Source organism: Alligator sinensis, unplaced genomic scaffold (genome assembly GCF_000455745.1).
Source record: "Alligator sinensis unplaced genomic scaffold, ASM45574v1 scaffold278_1, whole genome shotgun sequence".
Taxonomy (NCBI): domain Eukaryota; kingdom Metazoa; phylum Chordata; order Crocodylia; family Alligatoridae; genus Alligator; species Alligator sinensis.
Window position 1 is genome coordinate 1,981,253 of NW_005841952.1, and position 11,053 is coordinate 1,992,305.

Here is an 11,053-nt window from a genome sequence, read left to right on the forward strand (position 1 = left end):
TTTTCTAACTAGCTTGTTTGTGCACTTCTTTCACTTGTGTCCAGTCATGCATGTTATAATGCTAAACCTCACCAAACCTGGAGTGCAAAACATTGCTTTTTTTCTCTCCCCAACTTGTAGGGTTCTACCCGTGTGTGCTATCCTTAGCTCTCGTGGGAGGGCCTTGGTTTACAGAGCCCTGAAAGTGTGTTTTTTTACTTCTTCAGGTTTCTGACACTAACGTTATTGAGGAAAGACCTGGTCAGAACATCCTACAATTTCAAAGCATGAATGTAGATCCCAGAGACAAATGGCACCTGAAGTCACAACAGCTGAAGGTCCCAGCAGGTTCTGGGTGGCACATGCATGTGCTCTCTGGAATCTGGGTGGCAACAAAGCTCTTAGTTTCTCTGTCTCTAAACTTTTAACTCATATTTTTTCCTCCTTAATAGAACTCGCTTTTTATTTTATTTTTTTTCCATTTGATGACCCAAAAGCACTTTACAAAAACTACTGATCATCCATACCTAACCCAGAGTGTATTAAGTAATACATCCGTTACAGGTCAAGCCTTTGCAAAATAAGTGACAATTATTAATCTTTTTTCAGATGGACAAACTGAGGTACAGAAATGTTGATTAATTAGCCCAAGGCCACACTAATTGCTAGGAATCCTGGCTGGCAGTGCCAGGGGTATGTTTGATTAACTAAAACATCCTTTAAACATAAAAGTAGTTATATAGTATTAGAGAGAGCTAGAATATAAGAACCATATCCAAGGAAATTAGGAGTAGAGTAGGCTACAAAGAATCTAAATATCTTGTTCTACAACTCATGCACCAAAATCCAATGCATTTCCCCAAGTATGAGATTATACCATTTACTCCAAAAACCATAAGGCTACCCACTGATGCTCCAGCTAGGTTGGTAGCCAGAAGATGTAGTTATGAAAATAGATAGTCTGTGAAACTTGATGCACGAGATGGATTTAATCCATGCTTTATTGCCAAGTCTCTAGGAGTCCTTGGCTTAAAGGGTCAAATCTCCTTAGTTTTATGGGTCAGTGGCATTATCAGCTGAGTATTAGCCTCAAATGTCTAGCACTGGCTGGTTTTGATGAGCCACCAGGGAATGCAAACTAAAATTGTAATATTGTTTCATTTCTTGTTCTTTGGGGCGTGTAAGGGGTATTTGAAAACCAAAAATATGGGAGGAGGAAGTTGCACCTTAGTATCTGTCAGCCTATGTAGTTTCCTAAAAATGATCAGCATATAAAACCTCCTAGGTAATTGCATTATAAACTGATATAATGGAAAGCTTCCTGGTGCAGTAGAACAGGAGGTAACATGTCATTATTCAGGAAGATATCAGCACTTGAAAGGTACGCGAGTGAGCAGAATCCAACCAAAAAAATAGGAAAACAATTTACTGTCACATCAGTCACTGTTTTAGTTCGCTGCTTGTACTGTAGTGGGGAAGGAGATGTGAACAATGTAGCAGGCTAAAGACTCATTTGTTCCTTTGTTCTTTCACGATAGAAAAAGTGTGGTTGTAGTGTGTAAGGTTGTAAAGGGAGCAGAGTTAGTAACACAGACGACTGGACACAGATAGGAAATGAATTGTGTTCAGAAGAGAAGCAGAAAGAGTCTCAGACTGAAATAGCTAAGAAAAAGAGCACCTGCTTCTCTTTATCACCAGAAAAATGTTCTACTAAAGAAGGCAAATACATAGTAAAAGAGAAACAAAAGTTTGTTCTAAGGGTGACAGGGGAAAGCATTGGTAGAGACCACTTCCTTGTGGCAGTAAGAGGGAAGCCAGGGATTGCCAAATCACCATTCATTCCTGGGTCTGTGCCTGGACCATCCCTGACACATGCTGCCATTAATTTAACACGTCACCTTTATTGGTACAGCGTAGAACATAAAAACAACTGCAGTGTAAGGTGAGCATTAATGTTCATTGATAACCCTGGCTAACAATACTTAGTCATTTGCACAGCTGATTTCTGGAGCGATCATGTCATTTCCCAGTTCAACATACAAGTAGAAAATGACTCCAAGATTAGGTTTGATAAGCAGCACTCTCCTTGGGAATTTATGAGAAATGCAACAATAACTTTCTCAGCAACCTAGAGGCCTTTCTGGGCAGCAATTTTGCCATGAAACCTGATTATATTTCTGATTTGTCTCAGACAGATCAGTACCTGCACCAGCTCTGTTCAGCCAGCTCTGAAACCAGTTTGAGAAGTAGCATCATCTAAAACCTAAAATGTAATCCCATTGGCCAGGATAATACCACTGAAGTCCATGGAGTTTTACTGCCCTAAAACGCACAGAGATTTTCTACTGTTTTTCCAGGCTTTGTGTGTGTTTAAGATAATTTTGCATGGTTTGCCTCCGTCTGACCAGGCAAGATTAAAGCTGTGCAAAAATATCTCGCCTGATATAGGATATTGTGCAGACTAAGCGACTTGGATACCCAATTCTCATTAAAATCAATGACAGTTTACCATTTAAATCACTTATGCTTCTTTCAAAAAAATCTCAAACCTGTTTTCATTTTAATAAAAGTATGCTGAGTTTACTTAAGCAGACTGAATTCCTTACTGTTCATTGAAGGTTAGAAGCTGCACTCCGTAGGAGAGCAAATCAGCCTTTATGCAGTTTTTCTCGGGAAAGAGGTGATCTATAGATTTAAAATTTCTTAGTGAAGGAAGAATTTAACACTGTTACTTGAGCCATCTAAATGGGAAAGCAATGGCCTGGTCACAGCAACATTAATTATTACAGAGCAGGTCTAGCTAACAAATTATTATCTCGGCACCAGGAGTCAAGATTCCCCAGTGCTAAAGCTTTTGCCAAAACATTCTGCTTTATATGTGGATTTAATACCTACCATTAAGCAGTTACTGTGAGTGCATATGCTATGTAGCGATTGCAAATGTTGCTAACAAAAGAACCCTAGAGAGAACAGAGGATGAAATGGAGGATTTCAGTGCTGGCAAAGATTAAATGGACTGAGAATGCTTTGTGTATTACCTTTAAGAGAGCTCATATCTTGCTACAAAAGGAGTTACACCTGATGCCTTAATTGGAAGGTGAGAAAACTTAAGTAAACTGCAGATTTCAAGTACGCTGCTTTGGGTAAAGAGAGAAATCCCATTGAGCTTAAATTCCTAAATTGTTTCTTACTGCTGAGATGACATGTTGCAGGTCTCAGAAGCACATGAATACTTGATTTAACACTTGAAACAATTTAAACTGTTTATATTGACTTCTGACTTGGACACATCTAATAAAAGCACACCTTCTAAGGAGCTCTTTTGTCATCTAGGCTGTGAATACCCCTCTGGATATTTGCAGTTAAAAACCGGTTGCAGAACCTGAATTTAATGCTATATTTTTGATAATGTAGACAATTAATGACTGGGACTGTTGTACTCTTTGCATCTCCCACAGTCCACTTGCACATCCAGATTGGTAGGATTTTGCACAGGCAAAGAGGTGTGTCCATCCAAATATAGGGAGCACGGTTTGTGTGTTCTTTTTACAGTAAATGGCAATATGCTTTCTCTATCTAGATACCCAGCTGCCTGCAGGTCAGCAGATTCTTTACCACTGTACAGATGTATGCACACACACTCATACATCTATACAACTCAATGCTGCTATTTGTATTCCCTTCATACTCATTTTTTTCACTAGAGGCCTCTGAGCTATTTCTCTTTAATCCTTTCTAATTCCCTTTAGAAACTTTTTGCCCCTAAATAATTTAGTGTCACATCTATGAATCTTGTTTATTCTGAGCCGATGTATAGTCCGTAAGTGGCTGAAAAGCATAAAGAGAACTCTAAGATTGAAATATTTCTTCCAGGCGTTTGACTGTGTGAGCAAACACTAGGATAAAGAAGTAGAAATGAATCGCCCTTAGTGTTTTATGGTTACACATGATTTTATACAGTGTTCAAATAAAATGCAGTTTGTGCCATGTCATGAAAAAGTCATTTGTAGCGTATGGCATGTATGCATAAGAACAGATCATCCAATTAGCATTTCAATTCAGAATTTGTCTCATACCACTAATAGAAAGATTGGAGGCAGTCATTACTGGTCAGCTGTGCAGTATTATCCATTTATGCAGCACTTTCAGTGGTATCTGTGATTCTCTCTCCTCGGCAATGGGATAAATGTTTTGTTTATGGGTAAACTCCAACTTAGGTCATGATCTTAAAGGTCACTAACTAGCCATAAGCTCATGTGGAAATGATTTTAGCAGGACTCCATCCTCATCTCTCTTACCTAGTCCATGCGGGGCCTGAGAACTGTTGAGTCATCTGTGTGTTTTAACTCAATCACAAAGAACAAGGAAGGTAGTGTAAACCAAAGCCATTCCCCTTGTTTAAACAGCTTGCAGGACTCAGAAGCCTTTCTTTTTGCACTTGCATCTCCACTACAGGGTCTCCTCGAGGCTCCACCTCCCTTCTGCAGTTTTGCCCTTCATATACATTACTCACTCCTTCCCAACTGGATATGAGAATCAAACAAAGTTGGCTGAGCTCACATCCCAGTCTGCAACCCTGCCCCACCATGCTCCTTACAAACACTCCATGGCCCTTATACGGTAGCACATCCTATTAAAGGACCAGATTCAAACAAACCTAGGATGTGCTTAAGTGGTATCCTGAGCAAATAAGTACTTGGCTTCACCTCTAGCACATTCTCAAGTCCCACTGAATTCGGTGAAACTTAAAACATGTACATAAGTACTGTCCTATATAAGGGCCTGTGTTTTTGTGGAATGCTGCGAAATCCTTAACTGAAAGGTGTCATAGCCAGAAAAGTTACATGCAAGTTTTTTATCTTTGTGATAACACTTCAGTATGCATGCAGTTCACAATGTCTTTGCCCACACGTTTTAGGATCACCTGGATAAACGAAACCAGGCAGACAAAACCAAAGCAAAACAAAGATTTAAGGAGAGATTCTTCCCAAGAAATGATGTCCAGCACCCATCAGGAAGACCAGCAGAGCCAAGATCTCAGTGTCACAACCATCGCGATATGTCAGAATTTGCAACTGCTCCTACCAGTGCTCTCTCTTCTGAAGTGCTAGAACTTGAGCAAGATGAGATTAGTTCACTGCACAACTGGTTACATGCAAGTCCCTTCCTTAGTCCAATTAGTCCTTCCATTAAGTCAAGTTCAATAGCAAATTGGGACACTCACTCAAATACCAAACCAAGTACAAATTTGCAAAACCAAAATCAAAAGCAAATCTCCATGAACCTGAATTCACCCAAGCAGCCCCTTGAACTAGCATTGCATAAACCGTCTCCTGGCTTAAAACCATCTCCAGTGCACGTCAGAGATGAGAACAAGGCATACCAGCATGATCCTGGAAACCCATATAATCAGGAACATATATACAATGATTTCATTTTAGAGCCTCTTCCAAGCAATGGCTGTACCAATGGTCAAACACACCTACAAAGCATTTCATCTGCTTACAATGCTAATCTTCAAGAACCTGATCATGTTTCACAGCAGAGCCACAGAAAGCAAATGCATGCAGACAAGAGCCATCACAAATATGCCAGCAGTAGCTTTTGGTAAGGACGCAGGTTTGAAAATGTTACTAGCATAATGGTATCTGCCCAAGTAATCATGAGCAGAGAGAGGTGGTTAGCCATGTTAGTCTGAAGTCAGAAGACAGGGCAGAGTTGCACCTTACAAGCTAACTGAATCAGGGATGCATAAGCTTTTATGAGCAAAAGTTTACTTCATCAGATGCTATTAGAGGACATGCAGAGAGCAGGCTATCAAAGAGAAAGAGTGATTTAAATAAAAAAGGGAAGGGGAGAAAGCTTATGCATATCTGATTCAGTCAGTCTATAAGGTGCGACTCTACCCTGCCTTCTGCCAAATAATCATATTGGAGAAAGTAAAAAAAAAAATATATCTGCACAGAAAAATCTGAGATGGTAGAATTGTAGATGTTACACATCTACCACTGTAATTTATTCTTAATTTATAATTTACTTATTTATTGTTATTTACAATGGGCAGCTTCTTTTCTAGCACGATATTTTTAATTGTTCACTATTCTACCTCCTCATATGCACAACATACCCACTAATCTTAACATTTCTGTGTAAAAGAGCTGCAGGATGATTGGTTGCATCGTCTTTAAACCGAGTAAAAAAAAATAACTTGGTTATATGAAAATCTACCTATCTTACACCATAGAATATCAACTCCCAAGTTGTCTAACGCAGCTAAATGAACTCATGTTACGAGACTTGTCTCTACAGATAATCTTAAAATCACCTCTCACTGCAGCTCCACCAATGGCAGTAGCATTGGGAGATAAGGCCCCAGCATTTATTAGAATGGAAATCTACTTGAAAGGAGCAGAAACCTTAAAATCTCCTCTCACCAATTTAGCAGGCCTGATCCAAAGCCTGTTAGAAATTCAATGGATGACTTTCCCATGATTTCAATCAACGTTGGACCAGTGCCAAATGTTTCCAGCGTAACATTTCAGGCTTAATGAAGTTTGTTTCCAAAATACATGGATGCAAGTGAGAATACGTTCAGTCTGCAATAGGAACATTCACTTCTACCTCTGAAGCTTTACGCAATAACGTTGATGGAGATTATTCATTTCTCTTTTTTTCTTTTGAGGCCATCCCAGTCATCTGCTCATAATCCACTGGCAAGCTCTTCTCCCACCACACAATTTATCCAGACCATGGAGAGACATCACTGGCAGATGCTCACCTTGCTGGAAAGCGACTGCCTGGCATGTTTCCAGCCATAATCCCAAGGGTAGAAAGTGACTCAGAGCTAAATGCAGAGAGGAGTGAAGGCAGCCAAGTGAAAATGAGTCGCAGCAATTCTGAAGGGTATCTGGTACAATTGGAAAAGCAAAAACATCTGAAAGAAAAAGCAGTCAGGCAGGTAAGAAAACACTTATCTGTTCAGAAACAATTTTGTATTACTGATTCCTGTTTTTTGACGATATTTGTGTTTATCACCTAAACATTTCAAAAACATTTTAAAATATGGCTGTCCTCATTTTACAGAAGGGGATCCAATACCTACAAATGCTAAGTGAGTTGGCCAAGGTTAAAAATGTCAGTTGCAGAAACTATTATGGAAAAAGAAGATAATTACTAATACCTGATTTTACCAGCTTGGTTTCATACCATATAATCCAAAAACTAAGTCACAGATGTCAGGGTCAGAAGGGACCTCAGTAGATCATAGAGTCTGACCCCCTGCCCTGGGCAGGAAAGAGCGCTGGGTCAGACAACCCCAGCTAGATGTGTGGCCAGTCCCCTCTTGAAGACCCCGAGGGTAGTGGAGAGCATCACCTCCCTTGGCAGCCCATTCCAGATTCTGGCAACCCTTACCACGAAGAAGTTCTTTCTACTGTTCAACCTAAATCTGCTCTCCGTCAATTTGTGGCCATTGTTCTTAGTTACTCCAGAGGGTGCCCTGGTAAATAGAGCATCTCCTATTCCCTGCTGCCCTCCCCTGATGAATTTATAGGCAGCCACAAGATCACATCTCAGCCTTCTCTTGCAAAGGCTGAAGAGATCTAGGTCCTTCAGTCTCTCCTTGTAGGGCCTTGCCTGCAGGCCTCTGACCATATGACTGGCTTCCTCTGGACCCTCTCAAGATCCTTCACATCCCTCTTGAAGTGCAGCGTCCAAAACTGGACACAGTACTCCAGCTGCAGCCTTACCAATGCTGCATAGAGGAGAAGCATCACCTCCCTGGACCTGTTTGTCACGCATCTGCTAATGCACAAGTGCTCAAACAGCTGTGCCAGCAGCTCTCCTATGACACTGGCCAATTCCTTCAGCACCCTTGCATGAAGTTCATCCAGGCCCACTAATTTGAACACATCCAGCCCCTCCAAGTGCCCCTTCACTAAGTCTGTGCTAACAGTTGGTGGGCTGGTGTCCCTCCTGTGTCTCTCTATTTATTGTCCGATTGAGAGATTTGTCGTGGTCTGTATCTAGGAATACAAATGCAAAGAACTCCTGGAAGAGCTCAGCTTTGTCCCCCCTCTCTGTCACCAATTGCCCTTGTTTGTCCTGTAGGGGTCCTATATTACCCTGCACCTTCCTTTTGCTCCCTACATACCTGAAGGATTTCTTGTTGTCTTTAATTTTTGTTGCCAGCCTAAGTTGTAATCCTCCTTTGGCCTCCCTAACTGATTCCCTGCAAGTGTGAGCCAGGGAGGTATATTCCTCCTTGGTAGCTACTCCTGGTTTCCACAGCTTGAATACTGCTTTCTTTGACCTTAGGCTTTCCTGGAATTCCCTGTTCAGCCAAGAGGGCTTCTTGGGCCTTTTCCCCACTTTTATGCACAATGGGATTGTCTCCTCTGCACCCACAGGATTGCTACCTTAAGGAACAACAACCCTTTCTGGACCCCCATTTCGCCAATGCTCTAGAGCTTTAACGCCTTACTAACTAACCTCTTGAGCACACTGAAGTTAGCCTTTCTGAAGTCTAGTACTTGAGCCCTGCTGGTTAGTTTACCCACACTTCTCCAGAGAGTGAATAAAATCAGTTGATGGTCTCTATCCCCTAGGTTACCTTGTACCTGCAGATCCCCCACCAGGTCATCGCCTGTAACTAACACCAAGTCCAGCAAGGCATTTCCCCTAGTGAGAGCATATACCTCCTGTGTTAGGTGGAGGTCCTGTATACAGGTTAAAAACCTATGTGAGCAGTTAGATTTGGCTGACTGCTCCTCCCAGCACATGTCAGGGCATCTTGGCCCCTTTGCCCCCTTTTATGTGCAATGGGATTGTCTCCTCCTGCGCCCATAGGATCACTCCCTTGAGGAACAACCACCCTTCTTCGACCCCCATTTTGCCAATGCTCTCGAGCTTTAATGCCACATTGACTAATCTCCTAAGCACGCTGGTGTTAGCCTTTCAGAAGTCTAGCACTTCAGCCCCGGTTAGTTTTCCCACCCTTTGCCAGATAGTGAAGTCAATCAATCAATGGTCACTATCCCCTAGGTTACTTTGTACCTGCAGATTCCCCACCAGGTCATCCCCTGTAGCTAACACCAAGTCCAGCAAGATGTTTCCCCTAGTGGGATCGTATACCTCCTGCATCAGTGGAGGTCCTATATGCAGGTTAAGAACCTATCTGAGTGGTTAGATTTTGGTGACTGCTCTTCCCAGCAGATGTCCAGGTAGTTTAGGCCACCCAGGACAACCATATCTCTAGACCATACAGCCTCTGAGAGATGTCTGGAGAATTCCAGATCTAGCTCATCCTCCTGGTGTGGCAGTCCATAGTAACCCCCACTACCAAGTCCTTTTCCCCCCGACCCCCTTGTATTCTGACCCACAGTACCTCGGCTTGGCCCTCCTCTGTTCCCATCTTGCTTATAGAGGACGTATATTGTTCCTTAACATAGAAAGCAACACCCTCCTTTCCCCGCCTCTCACTCTATCCTGTCTGTACAACCTGTAACCCTCGATGCCTACTGCCCAATCATGAGTAGGGTCCCACTAGGTTTCAGTTAGTCCAGCTAGGTCAAAGGTGTTGCTTGCAAGCAGGAGTGTAAGTTCCTCCTGCTTGTTCCCTATGCTCCTAGCATTTAAGCTCCGCAATAGGTGCCCTTGGTACCCCGCTGTCTTGATATCTATTGGGCCCCTTATTGCTTACCTGGGCTGATTCAGTGCATTGCTCATGGCTCGCTGATCCTAGGTTCTCCTTATCCTATGCTTCCCTGTCCCCCAACGAACCTAGTTTAACGCCTTTTGGAGATCAGCCAACCCGTTAGAGAACAGACTCTTACCTTTAGAAGAGAGATGAAGACCATCTCATCCCAGGATGCCTCTCTCATGGAAGTGCAGATCATACTTCCATGGGAGAGTCAATTCGTCACAGCATCTTTCCAATCCACTTTGAGGAGTTGGTGAGCTGTAGGAATACGCAGGGCACTGTTTGTCCTTCATATTATCCTAGTGGTAAAATGATTTAGAAAGGGACCAATTGTATAAGACAGCAGGCAGCCAGGCCTCAAATCAGAGCAAATCATTATCCTTGTCATGCCCATTTGCTAGTCAGATCAAATCCCTTGGTTTCCAAGGAAATCAGAGTTACAGGATTTGTAAAGCTAATGGCATAAACATTATTCCAGGTCTGCTGTGGGGGTCATTTTTTTTTTAAACTGGCTATTCTTTGTCTCTTCTGCATGTCCAAATTTCATCCTAGAATTATTTAATGGTGATGAGAAAGAGTGATTTAAAACTAGCCTCTGCACCCATAACAAATTAGAGGTGTAAGGAGTTTGCTCCATGTCTGAGCGCAGCCAGGCTAAACCGAAGTAATTACTCATGTGCTTTATCTAGTGGGTAGTTTGTGTGTTGTTGCTTGGCCAATCTAAGAGGGGCTAGCTGGATTACAACAGTGACTGCGGAGCAGCTTTTCTTCCTTTTTGGTTTCCCTGGGCTCACACCATTGTTTTTGTCTTTTTTCAGTAACTCTCTCACTTGCCCAACTGAAGGGTTTTTGCAGGTTTTTGGTCCTGCTCATGTCACACATTATGACCCTGCTTTTCACATTAAATAAAAGACCTTGAAAACAGATTCAATACAGATCATTGCAAATATAATTGACAGTGATTAGCCATGTAATGAAGCTACCTGTATATGAGACCAGGTGTAGTAGTTTCTGATACTTTCCATTTAAAAAAACAAATGGGTAAGTGTTCCATAAAGGAACTTGGAGCATAAGAGATTTGTCATCCCAAAATATATGGGAGTCTAATTGTTTGCAGAGGCAGTTTAACGTAAAACATGTTCATCATTTGAAATTCAAAAAAAAAAAAAAAAAGGCAACACTTTTGCCTACAGAATTCTTTTGGTGTTCCCGTAATTACCGCACAGTTGAAATGACTGCAAAAGATAGCTCAAAAGAAGACGGCAGACTAGATATTGTATCATTAAGAGTGCTCACTGATTAAATTTCTAAGTAGTACCCAGCTATGGAAGTTACCTGAGTCTTGTTGGAACAAATGTGGAGAGATTCAGGAAT

General features: G+C 41.9%; 1 protein-coding gene across 1 annotated transcript in view; it reads left to right on the forward strand.

Moving 5' to 3' along the window:
* The window catches only part of JHY (junctional cadherin complex regulator), a 26,628-nt gene that overhangs the window by 9,167 nt on the left and 6,408 nt on the right, over positions 1-11,053 (forward strand). The window contains 3 exon segments of the mRNA XM_014518425.2: positions 4,898-5,586; positions 6,662-6,738; positions 6,741-6,937. Of these exon segments, the coding sequence (XP_014373911.2) occupies positions 4,898-5,586; positions 6,662-6,738; positions 6,741-6,937 (963 nt within the window).